This window comes from Euprymna scolopes, chromosome 36 (genome assembly GCF_053919585.1).
Source record: "Euprymna scolopes isolate OS-2025 chromosome 36, ASM5391958v1, whole genome shotgun sequence".
NCBI classification, from domain to species: Eukaryota; Metazoa; Mollusca; class Cephalopoda; order Sepiida; family Sepiolidae; genus Euprymna; species Euprymna scolopes.
Genome location: NC_136517.1, coordinates 77,639,440 through 77,665,787, shown reverse-complemented (window position 1 = coordinate 77,665,787; position 26,348 = coordinate 77,639,440). Strand labels below are relative to the sequence as shown.

At 34.3% G+C, this 26,348-nt stretch overlaps 1 protein-coding gene across 1 annotated transcript in view; it reads right to left on the bottom strand.

Annotated features, from left to right (window-relative positions):
* Positions 1-372: 372 nt before the first annotated feature.
* The window catches only part of LOC145260622 (ubiquitin thioesterase OTUB1-like), a 53,209-nt gene continuing 27,233 nt past the window's right edge, over positions 373-26,348 (bottom strand). The window contains exons 5-9 of the mRNA XM_080118933.1: positions 20,876-20,960; positions 17,924-18,027; positions 15,113-15,203; positions 7,283-7,500; positions 373-615 (exon numbers count right to left, since the gene is read on the bottom strand). Coding sequence (XP_079975059.1) covers positions 7,306-7,500; positions 15,113-15,203; positions 17,924-18,027; positions 20,876-20,960 — 475 coding nt within the window. The 3' untranslated portion in view covers positions 373-615; positions 7,283-7,305. The remainder of the gene's footprint in view (positions 616-7,282; positions 7,501-15,112; positions 15,204-17,923; positions 18,028-20,875; positions 20,961-26,348) is intronic.

Below are 26,348 nucleotides of genomic sequence, written 5' to 3'. Positions count from 1 at the left end.
TAACATTATACTCAATAATGCTCCCTAATTTTTAGTATAGATATCTATTTTTGCTCAATATGGAAGCGCCCCAAAACGATGCGTATTCTCTCCTGATGACCCAAGATTATCTCCAAAACGAAATATCAAACAAGAGAAAATAGCTGATAAACTTGATTTTATACAAATCTACAAGGTAAGCTGTTTCTTCCAAGCAACAATATCTTCATTGTTCCAGTAACAAATATCGTTCTATCAATTTTCCTGTTTATTTATTTGGAACAGGGATTTTCACGAGGTATTTCTATCCAATAAGCATTAAAAAAACAAACAAAAAAAAACAAGAAAAAAAACAAACAAACAAGAGAAAAGAAAATGTTAAAAAAGAGGAAATAGTGTCTTGGTTGATTTTAATCAAAACTCCACAAGTTTATAAAAATGTTTAGAACAACAATCAGAATTTCTTTTCTTTCCTGTCCAACGCAAAACCTATAAGGTGTAACTTTTGTTTTCTTTTTTTTTTTCGCACTTTCTATAAATTACAGAACGTTGTAACAGGGTACTTTCTTCTCACTGTGATTCGAGGTAGAATCCTTTGCATTGTATATGGAAAGAACAGGGTTATCTTCTTAACAACTGTGAAAAGAAAGAAAAATATTGCCATTATTAATTCACACAAAAAAAAAAAAAAAAAAAAAATTTCCATTTCTTAGATTGTGATAATCTAATAATATACACATTCTAGATACATATTAGCAGGGGTGCTAGGCACTGCCCAAGTGTTTAGGTTGTGTAATAAGGAACCCTCGGGGGGGGGGGATGTAAAAAATTAAAAAAAAAAAAAAAATGGTAGTAGCGGGGGTGGATCAAAACAACAGTAGGCAGTGATGTTAAAAAAAAAATAAGTTGTAGTAGGCAGGCAGGATCGAACCCAAACGCAAAGAAGGAGAAAAAAAAAAGGTTAAAAAAGAATATGACATTTTAGCCAATGTCTCCATCGCTCGACCGATAGTTCGGAACGTTTAAATTAAGCGAAGTCAATCCAGCCAATACGATAACTTGCAAAAATGGCAACACAAAAAAGCAACCCCTCCTTGTAGAAAACTGCCCAGTTGAGGGTGAAGGAATTAATGTTTTTGGCCAATTATTCGATATTTGTTGTCCTAAGGATCAAGCTTGAAAACAATACCAGTCTGGTCAGGTTCTGACGTGTCTGTCGAAAGTTTTTCGCACACACACACACACAGACACACACACTCTCCCTTTTCTATATTAGACTAGCTGGGATGCCTGGCGTTGCCCAGCAGTTTTGAGGTGTAAGAAAAAAAAAAAAAAAGAAGTTTTCGTAAGCAGGTAGGCCTTGAGGCGAAAGCTGAAAAAGAAAGCCTGACATCTTACCACAACGCTAAGAGAGCAGAGAAGCGAGAATGGTTGAAATTAAACGCTTAAAAACGAACGTTTGATTTTCTAGGTCAAACATCACGCAACAGAGAACTGAAATCACTCAGCACCAGTTAAGCGTGAAGGTTTCTGCAGATTTGTTTGTTTCCCCAAGATGTTAGGAAAAACCGGCTTCCCATAAAAAGCGGAGTGTCCAAATGAGTAGCAATTGTCTGATATGAGGGGTTTTCCACACAGTGATCAAAGCTAGTTGCTTTCTGGACGTCCCCAGCACAAAGCTGGAAAACAGCCTTGGCATTCATTAGTTTCGCTTTTTTTATATGAAAAACACAAACAGGCGCGACCACGGGATAACGTGAACTTTTTTTATGGCGCAAGCCACTACAATACTCAAATTTAGCAACCAATCAGAATAAAGTATTTTCTTAATCTTAGTTTTTGTCCTAAGTGAACTGGTCATTTGGTTTGGACCATACCATCCCTTAAAGTTCGAGCTTTATAGCATAAACAATTTTCACTGAAAAGATTTCAAAACATGCACAGGTTAGTGTAAAAACCGTTATTTTTTTTCATGTATCATAAAAATATATCAAGTAGTTTTTTTGAAAACTGTTTGAACGAACACACATAAGAATTTTGGAGTAGAAATCTTACGGACAGCGTTGATTTTTCTAGCAGCAGCAAGCACCAATAATCCACGTTCGTGACAGTGTAAAAAAAAAAAAAAAAAAAAAAAAAAAAAAAAAAAAAAAAAAATCGACAAGGCCAGCTTAGTTTTCCATACGATTAATAAAGAAATTTATTTTCTCAACATTTGAATATTTTAACTTGTGATGAAAAGAAAAATTAAATATTTTAATTATTTTTTTCTTCAATAATTTATTTTTAACATTTAGACAACGACTTATTTAAAATAAAAACATTTCATATCAAACAAAGCTGAAAAGCACTCGTTACCAAATGTTGCTGTTTGAAATTATCGGCAAAGAAAACAATGTATTACTTTTGTTATAAAATTTGAAATGAATTGAGTAAGTACTTTTTCATGCAAGTGTTGCATGGACAATGACGGACATGCGCTACCGTCGGGTAAATTCATAAAAAAATGTCTGTTTACAAAGTGGTTTATGGCAATGAACTACATTTTTTAATTTTTATTTTTAATTATTTACAAAACATTACAAGTGTGTGATTATAATAGGAAAATGTACATTGGCTATTGTATACTTTTTGAACAAAGTTTCTCTCCCGATTTATTTTTGTACTAAAAAACTTCAACTTTATGATGTTCTAACATTTGAATGAAAAGTCACATGTTTTGTTCACATTTCATGGTTTTATATATATATTAGTAAATTTAGAAAATATATATGGAAATATATATATATATATATATATATATATATATATATATATATATAAAATAATTTCCATGTATATGTATGTCCAGTAATGTCCTATTTTAGCTAAGAATTTTTTTTTTTTTAATGTTCAATTAGAACAAAAAAATTAAATAGCAAGTTTATTTCCTAGTGAAGTTTTATCAATTACAGAAACTGATATAGAAGTATCAGTAATGAAAAGGCCAATGGTACTGGCGAAAAGAAGCTGATAGAATTGCATACCGGCCCGAGAATGTGATCGGAAAACCAATGGTAGATATTGGAAGAAATCAGGATGTGCTTTATTATTTTCAACCTAAAATTTCTCAATAAATAAATCTTTTATAGCATTGTATGAGTATGTTATTTATCACATTTAAATCCACTGATTATTGAAGATTTTGAAGTGATATTTTGGCATGTAACACACATGATGTAACATGTGTTACACAAATCCAAAGTGATCTTTCAAGAAGAAAAAAATAGCTAGATTCTTTTTTTTGTTATTATTTTGTTTGCAGTAATATACTAGCTTATAACCAAAAAGGATTTTTTCCTCAGGGGTTTTATTGAAGAATGAGAAAAAAAAAAGTCGATTAAGCATCACGTGTGTTACATGGACATAGGACTAACTTTATGAAAATTTAATGTAAAAATGATTAACAGAAATTCAGGGCCTCAATTATTTTGAAATCTATATATGTCTCATGAAAATTATAATTAAACATAATTCTGTTATTTATTAGTAAAAATAAATGCCTGAAAAATAGGCAATTCTTTCATTTCCTGACTTCAATATATAGCCGATAGCAGAGACAACACAGAAAAGATCAGAATTGAAATTTTTTATTTTTTTGTAGTTTAGGGTGTTGTTTTTCAGAAAAAAAACAAAACAACAATGCTAAAAAATATTGGATTTAAAATTCTGTTTTTGGACCACTTTCCATGGAATGAGCCAATATAGAAACCATTAATTTAATATAAAAATAGAACCACTTGATCTGTATATGAGTTTTGGAATATGATCTTTTCATTCCTTCATGGGTACAGACATCATACAGCTTTTTCGTTACTTTTGTTTTATTAATATAGGAGGAATTCTGGATAAGAACAGAGATAGCTACATGGACAATTTATAAGAATAACTTAAGATGTGTATGAAAAGGACACTTGAACAAAGAAACTACGAAGGGTTAAAGAGAGAGAGGAGGGTTAAATAATCTAGATTTTCACTGGAAGGGTACAAAGAGTACTGAAATTCTGAGGAGACTTATTATCATTCAGGTAAGAAGTGGGTGGTTACTTTTAATACATCTAAAACCAAGCTCCTATCTTTACATCATCAACGCTCTGATTCTCATCTGGCATCAACTGAAATGAATGGCCCTTGTCTTGGCGAAGCTCCACGTTTTGACAAGCTTCTGGGCTTGACTTTTACTCCTTATCTGAAATAGAACACGTATATCAAATCTGTTGCCAAGGTCTCTGGAAAAATGGTGGGATCGTTCAACCGCTCCAGTAGACATCTCACTGCTGATGCAATTCTCTCTATATATATAAAAGCTAAGTCCGTCCAAAGATGGAGTATTATTGCCATATCTAGGCAGGATCTGCTAGAAAGACCTTACAAGTGAAAACAGCCAATAAGCTTGATTTTTATACAAGGTAAGCTGTTCTTCCAGGAACTCTAACCTAAAAATTAGGGAGCATTATTAAGTAGAATGTTAATAAAAACAGCCTATCCTGCCTTGAAAGAGTTCAAAATAGACTTCGTAGTGCAACCTCTTTCTCACAGAAGAGACATTGTGAGCCTGTCTCTGCTTTATCGTTATTTTTATGGAAAGTGCTCGTCTGAGCTCCAATCTATGGTCCTCGCCGAACTTTCACAAGAAACACTCGTCTAGCTGAAAACATTATCAATAATTTCTCCCACTCTTTATCTCTGCCTTAGACTAAATGCAGATTCCATGAACAAAGCTTTTTTCTTAGAACTGCACACCTGTCGAACTGTCTTCCGTTTGCCTGCTTTCCAGCTATGGTTGTCTTCAAGTCCAAGGTAAACAAACTGTGATGAGCCATTCCCCTTAAGTAATCCAATTTATCAAATTTCCACTACTAACGATTACTATATTGTCCCATTGACTACCGTTCACTCTTTAGTGCCCTCTAGGCCTTGATAAGTGGTGACTTATGTAAAAAAAAACAAAACAAAAAAAAACAATAATAGAATACAAGAACTCCTACCAAGTAAGAAGAAAAAATTGTTTAATTATATATATATATATATATATATATATATATATATATATATACACGATGATAATGATAAATAAAGACAATATCAATAATTGTAAGTGAACTAGAAGTAATCTTGCAAAATTGTGAAAAAAAAAAAAAAAAAAAAAAAAAAGATGGGAGAAATTGGAATCAAGGCTGAGAAGATAGAATGGATAGCAATGAAAATGATTGAAATCTTAATGAAAATCCTAGAATGCAGAAACCAACCCACATAAACTATGAATATAAACCAGCAATTTGAACACTGCATTAGAAATAAAACAAAAACAGAATATGACCACTATGAACCAAAAAAACTGGAACTGCAAGATTTTAAGTTAAGTATGCACCCCCACCCCAAAAAAAAAAAAACCCATATGCCATCTGCATCAGGTGGAGCCACACCAAAAGAGTTGTAAAGGGTTTAAAAGGATCGAGGAGAGAGAGAGAGAGCAAGCCTCCACTCGAAAAGTTAAGCGGTTCTTGTGATAACATGAAGTCATCTATGCTGGTTATCGAGAGAGGAGGAGAACAATAGAAATCTAGGGAGACTTGTCACTCAGACTCCAGGGAACACCACAGGTTATTGCCAGTGAATGACAGCTGGTGATGGCCTGTGTGAGAACTTTCTAGTGGATAAATAATGATAAGTAACGGGACCTGTGAAAATTCCACGGCAGCATCTTTCATATGTAATATATTGCTACTGGGGATTCTGTGGACGTTCAGCGTGAATGGAGACTCAGCGATATTATTGTAGCCCTTTTGTTAAAACTGTAAAAATGTTTATCTTAGTAATCTGGTTAATGTATTGTCAGAATATATCTCGTTATTACGGTTTATCTCCAATATTCTTATAGGAGTCTGTGACATAATTCTATTGTGTTGATGCTCAGTGCGAACGGAAACCCCACAATATCATTACACCATCTTTAGACAGAACAGATACTACCCTTAGATCCTAGTTAATAGATCAATATTGGTATATTTTAGTTTCACGTACGGCCCAAAAGTGACATCATTATTTCATTTTTTTTTTAATTCTTATTTTTTCTTTGCATTGCGCCTTTGGTGATCGGAAGATCTAATTTATTAAAAAGGAGGACAGAAGGTGAGAACACACTACGAACATCAAAGTAGCGTATCTATATACAATTTAATATTCGTAGTACGTTATCAGTATGGCACAATCACATTTACACACCAGTTCTTGCCGGATGACTGAAGTTAAGCAATGTTTAGCCTGGCCGGTACCAGATTGGTGACTATTTGGGAAGGCTAGGCGCTGTATATACCTTCTTGGAAGGTTGGGTGTGGGTCCAGCACCCTCACCGCAAAAAAAGAACTCCTCACTACAAAAGCATCTACAAAGTTGTGGATGGTCTATGCCCCTCCCCAGGAGCTCAAGGCTATGGATGGATGGAGTACGTTATCACTTTCTATCTTCCTTTTTAATAGGATTTCCTGATCGAATAATTTATAGCCTGGAAACCGTGACACACATATGTACGTAAGCTAAAGATACTACGGTATTAATATATAGACTAGCGGGACCTGTGGAAATTCCACAAGGGACTCCTTCATATGTAATATATTTATGTTAGCATTCTGTAGATGTTCAGTGTAAATGGAGATGCTCTGATATTGTAACTTTTTTGTTAAAACTGCAAAACTAGCAGGGACGCCCGGCGTAGCCAGATCGTAAACTATGCTTAAATATGATATTTTAATTCTTGCAGATTTTGTATAACTTATTATAGAGTTAATGTTCTATCGATTTTTTTATATTATAAAGTTGCAATTTCAAAAATAAAAAAATATATCCATATGACTTGAGTGCATTAGCTTGAATCGAAACCGAAATAAAAAAACTTATGAAAAAAAAAATATAAATATATATATATATATATATATATAACTTGAGTTCCTTCAGCCATAATCAAACCGAAATCAAAACTTATGAAGAATTCTTGATAAAATTATTTATATAAAAAAAATAAAAAATAAAAAAATAAAAATAAAAAAAAAAAATAAAAAAAAAAATAAATAAAAAAAGATGATTTAAGTGTTATCAGTTATAGTCGAAACTGAAACCAAAACTTATGAAGAATTCTTTGTAAAATTATTTATCACAAGAAATAGAACATAACAATTAAACGACCCGGATGTAAGCATGACACACAGAAAATAACTCACACACTATCGTATTAATATGTAGATGATAGTGATGATGGTTTACTAACATTGTGAAAGTGTCGAAGTTGGATCAGTAGAGGATGTCATAATGCCCGGGCCGATACAAAAGTGTGATACTCGGTTTGGAATTCTCCGGAAAGTCATGATGGTTGACCATGCCGCCATCGCCACGGTCCATATATTCTACACGGACTGGGATATCAACTGCAGAGGTCAAGGCCGTGATGTGGATATGGTCACATTCTTTATTCATTGGTTCCACCTCCTGCAAATTCAAAAATAAAAAGAAACTTATGCTCGAGTTGAGACAGATTTGTTTTTGTTTAAATAAATCAGGGAACGATATCAACCATAATATTTTCAAAATCAGTTTATTTGAAATATTTTTCCATTTTTTTTTTTTTTAGCACTTGTACAGTTTAATCAAGACATAAAAAAAAAAAAATGAAAATATCGGAAAAAGGTTATCTTGTATGTAGTATCTTGTAGATCTCCAAAAAAATATTTGACTTAATTTGCTTGATTAGTTGTTTTTTTTTTTTTTTACAGCAGAAAAACGCGTTTTTATGACAGCGCGTGGAAGATAGACATCTTGGAATATTTTGAACATGCCATGGGGAGATAACTCAATTTAAAGCGCTGACACTCCCTCCCCATCTTTAATTCTAGCTTTTCTTCCTAAAAGTCGAACCTTTTGCTTGGTATCATAAATTGTTTTTTCGCTGAAAAAAAAAAAAAAAAAAAAAAAAAAAAATTGATCAAATTAAGTGAATTTTTTTTTTTTTTTTTCGGAGAACTTCATTCCATAACTTATACATACAATTTAAACTTTTTCCAATATTTTCATTTTTTAAGGTCTTGATTAAACTGTACAAGTACCTTTTTTTTTTATTAAGTAAATTTTCTTTTTATTAAAAAGAAAATTTACTTAATAAAAATAAAAGAAATAAAAAGAAATAAAAGAAAATAAAAACGAAACTGAGAATTATCAGTTTTAAAATTTTTTTTGCTGCAACTACATTATAATAGTGAACTTCAAAATTTTTTAATATTGAATTTCAAGACAAACCAATGGTCTCTCTACTTAGTTATCATATCACAGTACTGAATATATCCAAAAATTACAAAAAAAACGATAAGGTAGAAAAAAAAAATTATTAAAAAAGGCATTTATTGACAAAAATTAGCAAAAATAAAATGTTTGGCTAAAAAAAAAAAAATAAATAAATAAAACACTAGTGTTCCAAGGGGAGGTAAATAGCATGTAACTATTGTCAATCTCCATATATAATAAAATGACTGCAGAAATTCCCCTTTAGAAAATTACTTTGAAGCTTTACAAACGCGCACATAGAATTACAATATGCCCACATTAGTTGCCTATCATTTCTCTATCAATTTGTGTATTTATCTTCCAATTTAAATCGCTACCATAAATTTCTACAGTTCCATCCACATTCACTTTCTCAAACCTTACCTATCCTTATACTTTCAACACATCTAATAATACACAAAAACGATGACCGGTCCCTTGCTCTCAGCTTCTTAAATTTCCCAGTGATTTGATTGGCCAACTTTATGCATTCCAGCACGTCAATGATAACGAACGGTGGGAAAACCAGTTAGGTTTCATTCCAATATGGTGCCACAAACCAGACAGACTTCTCTTGCAGAACCATAGTAACACGTAATTTCTACTCGTATATTATCTATAAAAGTGAATGTGCGTGTGTGTCTGTGTACATTTCCCTATGCAATAACTCTGTCAATTTTAAGTCTACAGATTCGAAATTTGATATACAAGGTACTGAGAGTTGGGAAAATCTTTACAATCCGTTTTCAGCCAGAAATTTGGCTATTAAGGGGGTCAAAGTTCAACGATTTGACCTTTGAGAACTCTACACAAATTCCTCCGCCAATTTTGGGACTAAACGCTTAAAATTTTAGATATAAGTTCCTTGGACATGGATCTAACTTAATAACTTGATTTGAGCCCCAAACAGTAAATGTTAAGGGGTCAAAGTTAAAAAAAAATTGACCTCTGCAGTCTCTACCAAATTACTCAGACAATTTCTGGTCTAAACATTTGAAATTTTACATAAAGGGTACTCAGAGATAGGGCAAGCTTTTTAATCAGTTTGGGTTGAAAATTTGAGCTATCAATATATAAATGTATGCATGTATGTTTGCATGTCTGCCTAAAACTTTCAACAGAGGCGACGGATTTTCACAAGATCAGTATCGTTTGAAGCTCGACCCTTCAGACAACAAATACCGAAAAATTGGCTAAAAACATTACTTTCTTCACCCTCAACTTGGCACTTTTCTACAGGGAGGGGGTCGCTTTTTCTGCTAATATTTTCGAAAGTCATCCCCTCTTTTTGATTGTCTAACCCTTATTTAAACAGCAAAAGCATCACGTTTTTTTTCCTTGTTCTTTTCCTCCTTCACGGTATGGGTTCGAGCCTGCCTTCCTACTACCACTTTTTAGTTTTTGCTCAACATACACCTACAAACACCGGGCAACGCCAGACTGAAATGCTAGTATTGTATTAAAACAAAAAACAATTTCCTTATTTCGATTTTTTTATCAGAGGGTTAAATTTTTATTTAAAAGAAACAAAAATCCCAATCTAGTTACGATTCTTGAATTAAAAAAAACAAAAAAAAAACAAACTTTCTTTCATTTACATTTTTTAAACAGTTTTTTCCCCCCCTTTTGCATTTAAACAGGGTTAAAATATTCTTTTAACTTTGTATTATTTATTTGGCATTTTTTTATATCGGCATTTAATTAAATTAAAACAAAACATTTCTTGTATTTCAAAGCACATTTTTTTTGACATCGTAACAGCTAATTTTTTCTTCTTTTAACAACACAATAAGTCATCACTAATTATTTTTTATAAAATAAAAACGTTTATTTCGATTGAAACAAATTTTTGTTATTTTTAAAACTGAATTATTTTCAGTTTTTTTTTCACTGCAACAGACCATAAAGAGAAATCTTTCTAGATTGAGGCAACATTAAAAAAATTTGCTTAAACTTCTATACAGTTATCAAAAAGTGCTTAATATCCAGAGAATAGCTTTTTCTCTTCATATCCGTCAATGGATTGGAATTTTTGTTTCTTTTAAATAAAAACTTAACCTTCAGTTTACTTAAACCTCTGATAAAAATAAAAATTGAAAGAAGGAAATTGTTTACCCGCCGTAATTACAAAACAACCCTCCGTTAAAAGAAAAAAAAAGAAAAAAAAAAGACCAACCTTATGTGTATGCAAATGTCAAAACTAAAGCTTAGGAGGCAACCTTCTACTCCACTGGACCACAAAGCTGATCTCAGAATTACGTTGGAAAATCTTTTGGTTAAACCAATTCCAAAAATAATGCGTGATGCATGTGCAGTTATTTAGAAAAGACAATTTTACTGACCCTCCCTTCGTTTAAAACTTTATTTCTATACAAAATAATCGACCGCTTTTTTTTAATTCTCATGTATTATGCGGAAAAGATGGTACCAATCTTGACTCGGTCTGATGCGTCTGACAAAAGTTTTAGCGAGATACACACACACACACACACACACACACACTGATGTTTGAGATTTATATTATATACTGGTGTGGGTGCCCGGCATTGCCCGGGTGATTGAAGATGTGTGTGGAGGAAATTTTTAAACTTTGTATTATTTATTTGGCATTTTTTTTTTTTTTTTTTTTTTTATATCTAAACAAAACATTTTTCTTATTTCGAGGGTTACGTAATGTGATTTTTTGATATCGTAACTGCTAATTTCTTTTTCTTTTAATAAATCATAAGTAATCATTTTGTCGGTTAATACAAATTCTACTTTATTATCTATAAAACTGAATTATTTTCAAACAGACCACAACGAGAAATCTTTCTAGACTGAGGTAGCATTAAAGAAGTTTGCATAAGTGATCAATATCCGGAGAATAGCTTCTTATTTTCCTATCCTTCTTCTGGTGGGGAGTTTTTCATATACTTCTTTTTCTGGGAGATTACATTTTCATGTTTTTAGCTGTTCTTTCTTCGCGATCTCAACATATGTTTTAAAGGCGGCATTTCAAAGGCCTGTAACGTTGTAAGTGCATCGTGGAGCAGACGACTAAAGCATTACCTTTTTTTTACCTCCTTTTCCTCTTAGCCAGCAGTAATCAGATTCGAACCTGGCTGCTGCTACTAATTTTTTTTTTTTTTTGTGCTCACATGGGTACTTGCTATTTTCTTCTTTTTTTTGTAAGGGGTTGATAAATGTTTTTTTTGTTTGTTTGTTTCTTTGTTCACGCACAGGTACTCGCTCAATTGAAACATTTGTTTTTTAGGGCTGGGTTTTTAAGTAGCCTTACTATACCACCTCTCCACATCTGGACAACGCCGGGTACCCCCGCCAGTCTTCTATAATATAAAAGCGAAAATGTGTGTGTGCGTGCGTGCGTGTACTTTTGGGGGGGGGGGGCACTCGGGATGGTCACGCGTTCTTAGAACTTTATATATACTGTCTAGATTATGATATCTATGATTCAAAACACGAGGTCACGTGTATCTTTAATTTGGGTGACTTTTACACGCTATTTTTGTGATATTTTTTGGTCTACGTGTGTTTGTTTGACTTTTCAGTATAAAAGCGAAACTGAATCCGTAGCATAAACTAATTCCATGGCACTCGTGCTAGGGACGTCCAGAATGAGGTTTGATCAATGTGGGAGAAATCCGATTGCTATTCATTTGGACACCCCCCCTTTTCATGAGGAGCTTGTTTTCGATGCGGTTTGCAAACCATGCATGCGCTAACCATCATTATGTTCTTCCGTTTTAAGTAGTTAAATTTGCGATGTTTTTTTTTTTACAACTGCTAGTTAAGAATAAAATTTAATTTGATTAAATTTATTCCAGAAAATATTATGTCCAGTCAGAATTATTTTCAAACTAGCCCAGGTGCTCGGCATTGCCCGAATGTTAAAATAAAGGCTACACAATCGAAAAGAGGGGATGACTTTTGAAAATATCGGTGAAAAAAGTAAGAAAAGTGCATAGTTGAGGGTGAAGGAATTATTGTCTTTAGCCAATTTTTTTATATTTATCCTCCGAAGTGTCTAGCTTCAACATGATACCGATCTCGTGAAAATCCGTTGCCGCTGTCAAAAGTTTTAGGCAGACAAACATACATACATTTAAACAGACAGGTGAGATTTATACAATAGACTAGCGTGGAGTACATGTTTGTAGGTGTGTGTTGGGGGGGTGGGGGTGATCAAAACAATCCTGTTTAAAAAAAAAAAAAAAAAAAAAAAAACGTTGGCCGGGTGTTTGGAGGTGTAAAAGAAAAAAAGTTTTAGTAGAAAAGTAGGCTTGAACCCCGAACCTTTGACGTGGAAACGAAATGGAAAAAAAACCTGGGACCTAACTATCTCGGCCACGAGCGAAGAGGAATGCAAAGCATCTTAATTTAATGCTTATAAAATGAAATTGACAGGTGCGAGAAACTTAAGTCGCGTGATGTTTGACCTTTAAACATGACGCGGCTGCAAGCCAGTTTTCGCTTGTTTTACACTGAAAAGCGAAAGAAACATGCGGCGATCGAAATATCTGGAAAAATAGTGCGTGAAAATCGGGCAAATTAAATACACACGCGACCCCCGTTCTCAAGTCGTACATATTATCATTTAGACGTGATATAAAAAGTTTTAAGAAGAAGCGAGCCGAGCGAGAAGGCCGACGAAAAAAGCCTTTTGCAAACATACACAAAAAGCGAACATACATACACACACAAATTTTCGCTTTTATATATATAGGCTAGTCTGGGTGCCTGCCGTTGCCCGGATGTTTAGAGGTGTGTGTTGAGCAAAAAAAAACATGTTAGTAGGCAGGCAGGCTCGAATCTGTGCCGCGAAGGAGGAAAAGAAGATGAAAAAAAAGTGACATCTTTGCTGTTGGGCCCATCGCCAAACCAGAAGTGACATAGGTTTAAATTAAGGCTAAACAATCGAAAAGAGGCAATGACTTTCGAAAATATTGGCAAAAAAAGTGACCTCTTCCTGCAGAAAAGTGCCCAATTGAGGGCGAAGAAATTTACGTTTTGGGCCAATTTTTCAATATTTGTCATCCAAAGTGAAAATTTGCCGCCTCTGTCGAAAGTTTTAGGCAAACATACAAACAATTGCACTTAAGGGAACAGCGAGGATACTAAAAAGAGCTCTCGGTTGGTTTCAATAAAAAAGCGGGGCAATGTTGGCAGCTGGTTTGGCTGCCCCATACCCGGCATTACAATCTTCAAAGGAAGAAAAAAAAAAAAAAAAAAAAAGAAAAAAAAAATTAAACAGATAGGTGAGATTTATATTATAGATGACAGTCATCTTAAAAAAAAAAAAAAAGAAAAAAGGTTACTTGCCCAGTATTTTCACGATATTAAAAAGCAAAAATAAATAAAATCTACTCATGTAAGTACATATTGCAGAAAGGAAATATCATATTCCAAAAATCACATAAATTAATCAAGTAGATTTATTTTCATAATAAAAATCCTTATTAAGCAAATCCATTTTTCCAATATCTTGTGTTGAAAATGGCTTTCGCAAATTTGAATTATTTGAAGTTTTCTCGCTTATTTTCAGCCTATTTTCAAGATGGCATCGCGATATTGTCATCTTAGTTACAAAATTTGATTTTCTAATTTAAAATCAATTAATTTCTGTGATTTTTAGTGTACGATATTTTCTTTCTGGCATAAATACACATATCATCCATTTTTATTTTTTGATGTTGAGAGCAGCAAACAAAAGTGATGCAAATTTGTATTTGTGCATACACAGCTTCTTTTCAAAAAATAGCACTTGCATTTATGTTACACCTGTCCAATTTGGAAATGTTCGCCAGCCTGTCACTACAACATTTGAAATGTTCATCAGCTTGCCATGCACAATTTGGAAATGTTCATCAGCTAGTCACGCTCAATTCTGAAATGTTTGCTAACCTTTTAAGCCAACGGTTGATATAGAATTTTCAGTTATAATTAGTTATAGGTAACGCTACACGGAAAATTAGGAAGTATGTACTTCCTAATTTCCGTCATAGCTTTACTGGAAGTGTTGACAAGGCAAATTAGTTCCTTCGCTTCTTTCTCTCATGCCCCCCCCCACCTGTGCTCTTTCTTTTATTTCGATTTTCCAATCTTTCTTTTTTCATTTCATAATCATTGGAAAGTTGTTCTGTCTTATTTTAATTAAAAATTATTGAAATTAGTTTCATCACTTTTAAGAATTATTGAAAATACTTTTTGAGTTCTTTTTCATTCAAAGAATTATTTATTATATAAATTCAAACGATTAAAGATTTTAGAGAAAATATTATAAATTCAAATAAAAAGTTTTTTATTTGAATTTATAATATTTTTTAAATTAAAAAAATGTAATTCTTATAAAATTTCAAATAAAATTATTAAAAGTGCAAATAAAGACTAATTGTGTCTTTTTTTTTTTCTTTTTATAATTTTGTTAATTTTTATTGTATACTTTTCAATGTCATTTTCTTATATTTTATTTCAATAAATTGCTTTTTAATAGAAATAAAGAAGAACAATAAAAGTGAAGGAATCGATTTGCCATGTCACTGCTTCCGGTAGCAGCTATGTTGGAAATTAGGAAGTATGTTAGCTGACTATAATCGAATTTACAAGCCTAAAAACACACAAATTAACTGGCAGCAAATTAAAAATATACAATTGGTTCATCTTTCCACAAAGTGTGTGTTTTTTTTTGTTTTTTTTTTTAATTACTTTCAGGTCTTGGAAGCATCATTTTTCAGAGAGAAACAAAGTCTGTGTTGATATAAATATCAAAACATTTTACACAAACCTGGCAGCAAAATTCTTTAATGTCGCGGTGGCCTTCAAGAAAATTGGCAAAAAATTCTCCATTCTGTTGCAGATAACAAGTGACAAGTAACCTACAATAAAACAGGATTTTTGAACATTTTGCATAAATGAGAAATTTGACAAATTCCAAAATGGACATATAATAAAATGTAAACATTAGGAAAAAATAAGAAATATAGACAGAAAAAAGAAACACTAAAATGAATTAAAAGAAAAAGAAAAAAAAAAAAAAAAAAAATCAAAGAAAATTTTTAAAAAATCAAATAAAACTAAAAAATCGGCACTTGTACAGTTTAATGAAGACATTAAAAAATGAAGATATCGAAAAAAAGGTTATATTGTATGTATCCATTATGGAACAAAGTTCTCCGAAAAAAAATTTCACTCAATTTCATCTAGTTTTTTTTTTTTTTTACAGCAAAAAAAAAAAAAAAAAAAAAAAAAAAAAAAAACAATTTGTTATGAGGTTCGATTTTTAGGAAGAAAAGCTAGTATAAAGATGGGGAGGGAGTGTCAGCGCTTTACATTGAATTATCTCCCTGTGGCATGTTCAACAAATTTCTACAATGGCTGACTTCAACGCGCTCTCATTTTTCCGCTGTAAAAAAAAAAAAAAAAAAAAAAAAAACCTACACGATCAAATTAAATGAAATTCTTTTTCAGAGATCTTCAATCCAAAACGAATACGTACAACATAAGCTTTTTTTCGATATTTTCATGTCTTCACTAAACTGTACAAGTGCCAAAAAATCAAATAAAACTAAAAAAATCAAAACGAAGAAATTAAATAAAATAAAACTAATGAGAGAACTTTCATATTGGGGGGGGGGGGGGGGTTCTAACACAACTACTGATCATCACTATGCAGTATTTGTAACATTCACTCTCAGAGTTTTACTTTCAATAGCACAGCTGTTTTGTGTCCACAACACAACGGCAAGTTGGTAACAATAGGAATAAAAGAACACCCACACAACGGTACACTTGCTTTGCCAAGTCTGACACAAAGCACCAGACTCTTTTGGGCCAATAGATAACCAAATGCTTGTGTAATTTATGGACCGTGCTATTTTTCAAATTAAACTCAATCTTCATGTTATCTTTTGTTTATTAATTTGTTAGATAAAAAAAAAAAAACCTTTGCCATGTTAAGAATGGCTTTCTAAATAACATTATTTCAGCATGATCCATAAACTGCACATATACAAAAAAGAAACTTATAAGATTTTCAAGTTAAATTCAACTTTTATGGAATCTTGTTTATTAAGGTTTTTTTTTTTGTTTTGGTTTTTTTACATTCAAACCACATTGCCACTTTGGTGTAGGGGGCTACTATCAGGGGCAACAGCTCCTGGGGTACTATGTAGGGAGTTGGGCAGTAAGATGTCGGTTCACGTTACACTTGAACTTCTGCATGTCAGTACAGTTGGGGAAGCAGGGACCTGGAATAGAATTCCAGTCTCGCAGTTCTGGGGGAAGAAACTACTGGAGTAGAAAGCTCTTTTACATTTAGGGATGTCTACAGTGTGGGGGTGGGATTTAGCTGCCTGTCGGGTTTGTCGAGGGTGTTTACATCGTGGGGGCACAAGTGCTTGCAGTTCATCAGAGCTATTAAAATAGTTATAGAACAGGCAGAGGGATGCAACATTTTGTTGATGGGACAGAGGCTGAAGCTTAGATGACAGTTCAGGACCTATCAGATTGGCGACTCTTTTGAACCTTGTCTAGGAGCGAGAGACTAGTAGCAGATGCACCAGCCCAAATATGACAACAATACTCCATACATGGGCGAATGGTGGCCTTATAGAGGTACAGGATACTTTCGAGTGTTAATAGTTTTCTAGCATGGTAGAGAGAGCCTACCTTTCTCGCAGCAGTCCTGGCAATGCTTTCAATGCAATTGTTCCAACTCATGTTTCCTGTGAACGTTAGGCCAAGGAGTTTAAAAGATGTACTTTCAGATAAAGAGTCCTTGGCCATTGCTATTGGTGGCAGAGAAGGTTTCTTGTAATTATTGAAGGAAACCAGTTTAGTCTTGGCAGCATTGAATGTGACCATCCATTTTTGTCCCCATTTCACTACAGATTGGAGGTCATCCTCTAGTGTTTCTGCTATTTCTTTAAATACGTGTTCATTTGTTTTCCTGTTGTGGTTGTTATAGAACGTGGTGTTATCAACATATATACCTATCTCAGAGGCAATTTTGTCGGGGAAGTCATTTATGAATATTAAGAAAAGTAGAGGTCTAAGGATAGACCCAAGGCACTCCTGCATTTATATCGTATTGTTTAGATGTATGACCATTGAGGACAATCTGGATTTTCTCTTATCTAAGAAGGATTTAATTAAGTATTCTTCCAGTGATACCGTATGATCTGATTTTCCTGAGAAGACCCTCATGCCATATCCTGTCAAAAGCCTTAGATATATCTAGAGCTACCGCTCTACCCTCCCCCGCTTTGTCCAGTGAATGGTATATACGTTCAGAGATTACAGTTAGGGTGTCTGCTGTGGAACGGGCTTGCCTAAATCCATATTGTTGGTCAGTCAGAAGTTTAGCATCTGTAAGGTGATGGACTAGAGCTTGATTAATTATGGACTCAAATATTATGCCAAAAAGTGGGAGGAGGCTAATGGGGCGATAATTGTAAGGTGAAAGTATAGAATAGTTAAATAACCTTCCTTCTTCCCATGTTAAGAATGGCTTTCTAAATAATATTATTTTTGCACAATCTGTAAATGGCACAAGTACCGATAGGTAATAAAGAAATGCAGAAAATGTAATACTCACCTCCAGGTGACTATAAGGTAATCGGACACACCTTGATCGTTAAATGTGTCATAGAGTTCTTCTGGCGTGCAAGAACTTTCCACACGAGATAAGACATCAAGAAACTGGAAACCCGAAACAAACGAAAATATGAGAGAAAAAACCTTCCATGTCAGCAGCATTTTTAACAATATTCAAAAAAAAAAATAAATAAATAAATAAAAGGGGTGAACAAAATGAACATACAATACATAAATGTTACCAAAAGCAACGTAACTCTTCTACAGACCTAGATAAGTTTTTGTGTATGTTTTAGCTTGAAACCAAAAGTAGTGTTAATTCTGTTGAGTTAGAACAGAAATAAAAATGATGGTCTCATTACAGCCATGTAGTGCCTCGATAATCATTCAAAAATTAAACGAAATACCGATTGGTGTTACCAGTGTTTTGTTTCATTTTTAACCTTAGATCAATTATCGAGGCTCAACATGGCTGTAATGAGACCCCCATTTTTTTTTTCGGTTTAACTTGAAATTTGAAAAGAATTTGGAAACATTTAAACTGTCAAACTTAAAGGGTTATAGTTTTATAACAATTGAGTTCAATTAATATAGGGTGGAACTATAAAATTGTTGCCCTAGAAAAAAAAAAAAAAAAGACATGATTCCATTTCCGTTTGATGAAAACTGGCTTTCTTTTTTTGTTGCAGACAATCTATTGTTGGCCAGTTGTGTAATAGCGATAGGAGCCCCTCTATCATGTCTGAAAGTGACATGTTTAATGAGCAAGATCGAGGGCTGCTCTCTACCGATCCAAGTTATGACAACAGGACCATTGCCAGCACCCTCAAAATGCATCGTTGGATTGACACGAATAACAGGGACATGCCCAGGGTGATGAAAACAAAGTTTCCAGTCATATGGTCTTCGGTGTGGTTTCAAGTGAGGGCCACATCATGCCACCTCACATCTTTAAAGTCGGCTTGAAAGTCAACACTAAAGTGTACCTGGATGTGCTGAAGAGTGTGGTTATCCCCAAGTGCAATCAGGTGGCTGCTGGCAGACCCTGGGTGTGGCAGTAGGACTCTGTGCCGGCCCACAAGTCCAAAGAGACCAAGGCTTGGTTTCAGAAGAAGTGCTACAACTTTGTACTTTTCTCTAACTGTCCCCCCCCCTTCATCTTCCAACCTGAACCCACTGGACTACTTTGTTTGGTCATACATCGGGAACATCACTAACATGACCTCTCACAACAACACTAAAGCTAGCCTGATTGTCAGGCTCCCACTGGTGCTTGTAGAAAAGCATACTCCCAGTTTTGAGGCGGTGATTGAGGCTGAAGGCGGCTACATTGAATAGATGTCATCTCTACTACATAATCAAGTTGCTTGAATTGATTTTTTCAATAAAAGTTTTAAAATAAAGCTGTAGTGTTGTTTTCTTTAGGGCAACACTTTTATCGTTCTGCCCCGTAATACCATAATAATTTAAATTCAACTTTTAAAATCCTAATTCTGCTAAACAGAAAAAAAATATACAATCGTATAACAGAAAATATTTTTTAAAAAAATAGGTGCTTATTTAGAATAACATTTACTTAAAGAACAAAAATACAGAAAAATATTTATGATATACATAATTATCATGAAATAAAGATATCATATTCCGTAAATCATGTAAAAAGATTAAATTTTTTTTTTTTTTTTCAAAACTAAGAAAATTATATTTTACTAGCGGGGGTACCCGGCGTTGCCCGAGTGTTTGTTTCCGGGACGGAGGGGGGGGGGGGGAATTTTAAAAAATGTTATGGTAGGTAAGTAGGAAGGAACAAACCCGGAGTCATGAGTAAAAGTAGGAAAATAAAGTGTGAAAAAAAAAAAAAAAAAACATCTGCAACGTTAACAGTTCGGCCACCAAGAAAAGTCCATTCCAGTTGTTTAGGAAAAAAAAAAAAAAAAAAAAAAGACTACGGTAGTAACGTGAAAATATAATGTGAATTGTACAGCACGCTAACCACTACGCCATAGAGCACTGCAGCTTAGTTTAGTGATTTTAAATAACTTCACATGAAAGAACTACGAAGCCAAACCGGTGTTCTCTTCTCAACTGTTCCTTGTGAACGATCCCCAAACGGTGTTAAGTGGTGGCAGGGGGAGGAGGAATTTATTAGAGAGAAAATATTTTACCACTTCCATTGATCTTAACCGATTTTGGCCGTGACTTCTCAGCAGAAAAAGTATAGAAATCTAAGATTATCGAGGAATTTGAGAAATAATAAGCCTATAACACACCTCAGATATTGTTCTGCCATTTGTGCATATTATATTTGCATGAAATATCTTGATTTTTAATCCTATTAATGTCAAAATCAGACGGGAAAAAATGAGTTCATTTTATTTATATAGAGATAAGGAAGCAAGACTGGAGATGGGTGTCAGCATATGCTTTAGAATGTGTTAAAATTCAAGAGCGATAACTCAATTCAACTACCAAAATGTTGTTTGTATTCAAAATAGTTGAGACTTTTTAATCAGTAAAACAGTAAAATTCGATTTCTTAAAAATAAAAAATAAAAAAAAAATAAAATAAAAAAAAAACTATCAATTTGTGATTTTTGGACCATGACATTTGTGAATAGTACGTACATCATAAAGATTTTTCTGTATTTTTGTTTTCTAATTAAGTGCTATTTTAAAAGAGCATTGTAAAAACTCCCAAGCGACACTGGCCAGGTACAGCTGGACGAGCAAGTCAATGCTGGGTGAAAATCGTGGGTCCATACCGCTCGTAACGGTTAAAAAAAAGACAATGGATAGTTCTTATCGCACAGCAAGTGTTGTGCAATCTCCAGCTACAGTTTACTTGAGTATGTGAATGCATGTCTGCAGGTGTTCATTACACAGGCTATAATTGTCTGCTCGTTTTGCTGAAGAAAGAGAGGAAAAAAAAAAAGAGAGAGGTGAGCTTTCCTTACCGTATCAAAAAAATCATCCAATGTGAATTGCGGATATCCTAGTGTAACCAAATCTGACTTTGATTGGTTGACGACTCCTTTGAATCTGAAACAACATTGGAAAAGTTTAGAAAAGCAGATTGAGGTAAAAATCGGATGTTTTTGTTTTTTTATTTTTTTAACTTACAAAACTCTAATAACACTAAATCAGAAGTGGCAATGGGTACATTCTGGCATACAGAATTTAGTCTGTTAATCCCTCTGGTCTCACACGATCTACAAACCTAGAATATACCATATAGATTCATATAAGTCACAGTAAGATGGACATCTATATATATAAAAGCGAAAATGTATGTATGTATTTATGTACGCTTTTCCTCGATGTCCACAAAAGACTTCTTTCAGAGAAGCGCTCGCTCGCTTCACAACTTCTTAAAACTTTTTATAACATCCATAAATTGTAATATCTCATACTTAACCACGGAGCTCGCTTGTATATTTAATTTTATTGACTTTCAAACGTTAATTATTCCACATTTCCCGCATCGGCACGCGTTACATTCGGTTTTTGGTATAAAAAAAAGCAAAACTCGACTCTAATCACAGGCCCAGAGCCAATGAACGTTTGGTCAATGTCGACTTCGTCATATCAGATGAGGGAGCGGGTTTTTAAAAACAAATAAACCGATTTATTGACCTCATTAAAAACTGTCCCGCACAAAATGCTAACTGCTGAATACCTATCACCGTCACGTCAATCAAAAACATGCACCTGTTTTTTTCACACTTTACTATTTTCCAACTGCGCGTCGTAAAGGCTTCGGTTTTTTTCACGGGCACCTGTTTTTTTTCACAAACACCCGGGCAACGCCGGGTACCCCTCGCTATTCTTTCTATATATATAAAAGCGAAAATGTGTGTATGTATGTATGTATGTGTGTGTGTTTGTATGTCTCGCAAAAACTTTCAACACGGGTCACGGATTTTCACGAGATCGGTATCATTTTAAACTTCCAACCTTCGCCCGACAAATATCGAAAAATTGCCCAAAAACATTAATTCCTTCACCCTAAAATCATCAGTTTTCTACAGGGAGGGGTCAGCAAAAACCGTCCTCTCATGACAAGTTCGCTTCTACGCTTTGCGTCATACGACGTCGGAACATGATTTAGTTTAAATATTTGAAAAACCGACACACTTTCGTCGACGTCGTCTTAGCTCAGGTGCTTAGAGCGCAGCCTCATTATCTAAAGTTTTTGGGTTCGAATCGTGGTGTGAGGTCTTTTTGTTCGATTTTTTAAATTTTAATATTGAAACAGGGTTATTTAAGCCAGTGTTTTTTTTTTGGTTTTTATTTTTCAGATTTTTTTAAAAAAGTTTTAACGTACATTTTTCTATTTTCTTTTTCGCGTTTTCTTTTTTTGTTTTTCCCATTTTTACATTTAACATCGTTTGTTTGCCTTACGTTAGTTTTTTTTTTTTTAAATATTTACTTTGTTTATTCTTATGTTTTGATTAACACCCCCCACCCCCCGAGCACACACACCTCCGGTCAACTCCGTGTACTCCCTGCTAGTCTATAATATAAATCTCACCTGCCTGTTTAAATGTATGTATGTCTGCCTAAAACTTTGGGGAGAGGCAACGGATTTTCAAGAGATCCGTATCGTTTTGAAGCTCGATCGATCAGACAACAAATATCAAAAAATTGGCCAAAAACATTCACTCCTTCACCCTCAGCTAGGCACTTTTCTACAAGGAGGGGGGTCGCTTTTTTCACCATTATTTTCGAAAGCCATCCTCTCTTTTCAACTAGCCTTAATTTAATCCTTTGCCACTTCCGGTTTGGTGATATCAACAGCGAAAATATCATTTTTTTTTTTTTTTTTTTTTGCTCAACACACACCTACAAACATTATTTATAAGAAATTTAAGATCCAAAACCTTATAGCTAAAAATCAAGGCCTGCTCAACCCTACAGCCATTTGAAAGAACCGATGTTATCTATCAATTTTAATGCTCTTTAAGAGTTTTTCCACTTTAGGTAAATGTTATATTAGCATTGTTACTTGGTGTAAAATATTAGCAATTTTTCATTCTTTTATTTCAGCATAGATAGTTGTGATTTTTTTTTTTTTTTACATGGTAGTTACCACTCATCAAGGCCTGGAAGCCACTCGGGGATAAGGATTATTGCGTGTACAGTAGTCAATGGGATAATATCGTAGTAATCGTTAGTAATGGAGATTTGATAGAGTATTTTACTTAAGGGGGCGGTTTATCAGAAATTTGTTTATGTTGGACTTTAAGACATCCAAGTTGTAGTCAGGTGGGAAACAAGCAAGCGGCAGAGAGTTCCATAGGCGTGCGGTTCTAAAAAAGAAGCTTTTTTTCATGGAATCTACGTTTTGATTTAGACACAAATAAAGAATGGGGAAAATTATTGACAGTGGTTTCAGCTAGACGGGTGTTTTTCGTGAAAGATTGGCGAGGAGAGACCAGAGATTGGAGCTCAGATGAGCACTTGCCATGGAAATAACGATAAAACAAAGACAGGCTTGTTACGTCTCTTCTGTGGGAGAGAGGCTGCAGGGAAGAGAAAAGGGCATCCTCCACTAGGCCACAAAGTCTATTTTGCACTCTGTCAAGGCAGGATAGGCTGTTTTTAGCAGCTCCTACCCAGATGTGGCAGCAGTACTCCATCCTTGGACATACTTGGCTTTTATATAAATAGAGAATTGCATCAGTAGTGAGATATCTTCTGGAGTGGTAGAAGGATCATACCATTTTTCCAGCAACCTTGGCAACAGACTTGATGTAAGGTCAATCCCAGAAGCTTATCAAAACATGGAGCCTCCCCTAGACGAGAACTATCCATTTCAATTGATGCTAGATGGGGATCAGAGCATTGATGACGTAAAGATAGAAGCTTGGTTTTAGATGCATTAAAAGTAACCAGCCACCTCTTCCCCCACTGTACCACACGCTCAAGATCAGAGGAGAGAGAATCAGAGAAAACTTTGTCATTTACGGCCTTTGAGGTGTTGCCATAGATGGTTGTGTCATCAGCATAGATATCAACGAATGATTTAAGTATGTGTTTTGGGAGATCATTGATGTAGATCAGGATGGACCTCTGAGGGACTCCAGCATCAATACTGTGAGCCTCTGATTTCTGCCCATCAACCACTACTTTTATGAGCATATCAGAGAGAAATAATTTAATGATTGAGAAAACATTTCCAGTTATACCGTAGCTGGAAATTTTGTGAAGTAGGCCTGTATGCCATACCTTATCGAAGGCCTTTAATATGCCAAGAGCAATTGCCCTAGAAAGGAAGCCTTTGTCGAGAGATCCACTAATCCTATGAGATATAATCGTTAGCACATCTGCTGTAGATCTGGCAGAACGGAAACCATATTGCATGTCACTAAGAAGGTTGTTTCTGCTGAGGTGGTTGACTACTACTTTATTTAATATGGATTCCAACAACTTACTCATGACACACAGGAGACTTATTGGTCTGTACTGAGAGGGAGATGACTTATCACCTGAATTCTTAAATACACAGCATACTGATGAGATTTTCCAGGGTGTTGGAAAGCACTTCTCCTTAAGGCAACGCTTAAACAGTTTTGTAAGTATGAGGGGGGGGGGCAAGTTCTGGTTGAAGCTTTTTTAACACTATAATTGGAATGCCGTCAGAGCCAGTTGCTTTACTGGAATCAAGGTTCTTGATTAGCTTGGCGACCTCACGCACAGATATTTGTATGTTGCATAGTGTGTTGTCTGTTATAGGAGGAAATATGGGGAGTTGACGGCCTTCATCGCATAGGATAGAATTAGCTGCAAAGTTTTTGGCAAATAGTTTGGCCTTGTCTGATGCTGACGAGATGACCTCAGATCCATTGATCATGGTTGGGATAGAACGCACGCTTCTGTTCAGGATTCTGTTTGCTATTTGCCAAAACTGGTGGGAACCAAGCCGCTGCTCAGCTACTTTGGATTTAACGGACTGAGCATATAGCTCTCTTGCATTTTTTATTACTCCTTTACAGTGGTTGCTGGAAGTCCTAAAAGCAGCTTTAGTCTCAGTGCAACTATTATGTTGGTAGCTATGGAAAAAGTGATTTCTGTGCACAATGGCAGCAGCACATTCTGGGGAGAACCATGGCTGGCTGTTTGGTTTTTGCTGGAATTTTTTGGGTGGTATGAATCGGCCTATGCCCACAATTAACCATTCGGTCAGGTTTGATACTATGGAGGACACATCCTTTTTAAACATGGAATGCAGAAGTAGATCAGATATAAATGTACAGAAGCTATCCCAGTCAGCCATAGTGATTCTAGATAAATAAAGCCTTATTAACTGGTCCCGAATCATTACAGTAACTCTAAAATCTAATTAATGTTTTTTATTTTTGCTTTCAGAAGATCCCATAGCCGATACAACTATAACTAATTAAATGAAAAGACATAAAGATCACCTGCAGTTGCTTTTTGAACTTGAATTAAGTCAACGATAAAAACTAAAGAATATATACAGAATAAAACGTACAGTAATATCATATTTGTTTGTTTTTTTTACAAGAAATTGTAAATTTCAACGATTTAAGTATTTTATTTTCTGTTTTTCTAAAAGTGTTTAAAAGGTGTCTTCAGATACCTTACACACCCGATTATGTCTCTCAGTTTTGTCCCTTAAACAGTTATCTCCCTTGGCCAGACATTTTTCTTATAGAGTTTCCCCTGACTCGACACCGGCAAATGGACCGGTGTTTTGTCCCCTAACTCAGCTCTAACCACATTGCTTGGTTTTTCATCTCCTATTATCCTTCACCGTTTTAAGGCATCTCCGGTAAGAAACATTGTATTATCCCCTTCTTAAAGACACTTTAATACCTTAATGTTATTTTTTTTGTATTATTTCAGTTTAACTACAAACTTTGTTTATTTTCTTTATCCACGTGTTCGGCCCCTTATTCCTAGCTGTTGTTAATTTCCTTACACATAAGACTTCCCGATTCAGCCCTTTTATAACTTCGTTCGGGACTTTTTCTCTTTGTATTCTGAACAAAGTTCTTTTGTTTCTTTCAGTTTTTTACCGTATCTACTTTCAATAAACCTGTTTATGGGATTTCCTGTCTTCAGAGTTTTGATTGCTAGTACGCGTTTAATGCTAACTGTTTAAGGATCGTATGTTTCTAAACAAACGCATCCTGGGGACAGTATACACCCAGTAACTATATTTCGAAGGAGTCGGTGCTCGAAACCAAAGGATGATATATACCGAATAAAACGTACATTAATATCATATTTGTTTGTTTTGTTACAAGAAATTAACAGTTTTATTTTCTAAAAGTCTCCTCAGATAGCTTATGCGCTATATATATATATATATATATATATATATATATATATATATATCATCAAAGAATGAGCATTCATATATATATATTTATCTCTCTAAGAACATTGGTACTATCGTTT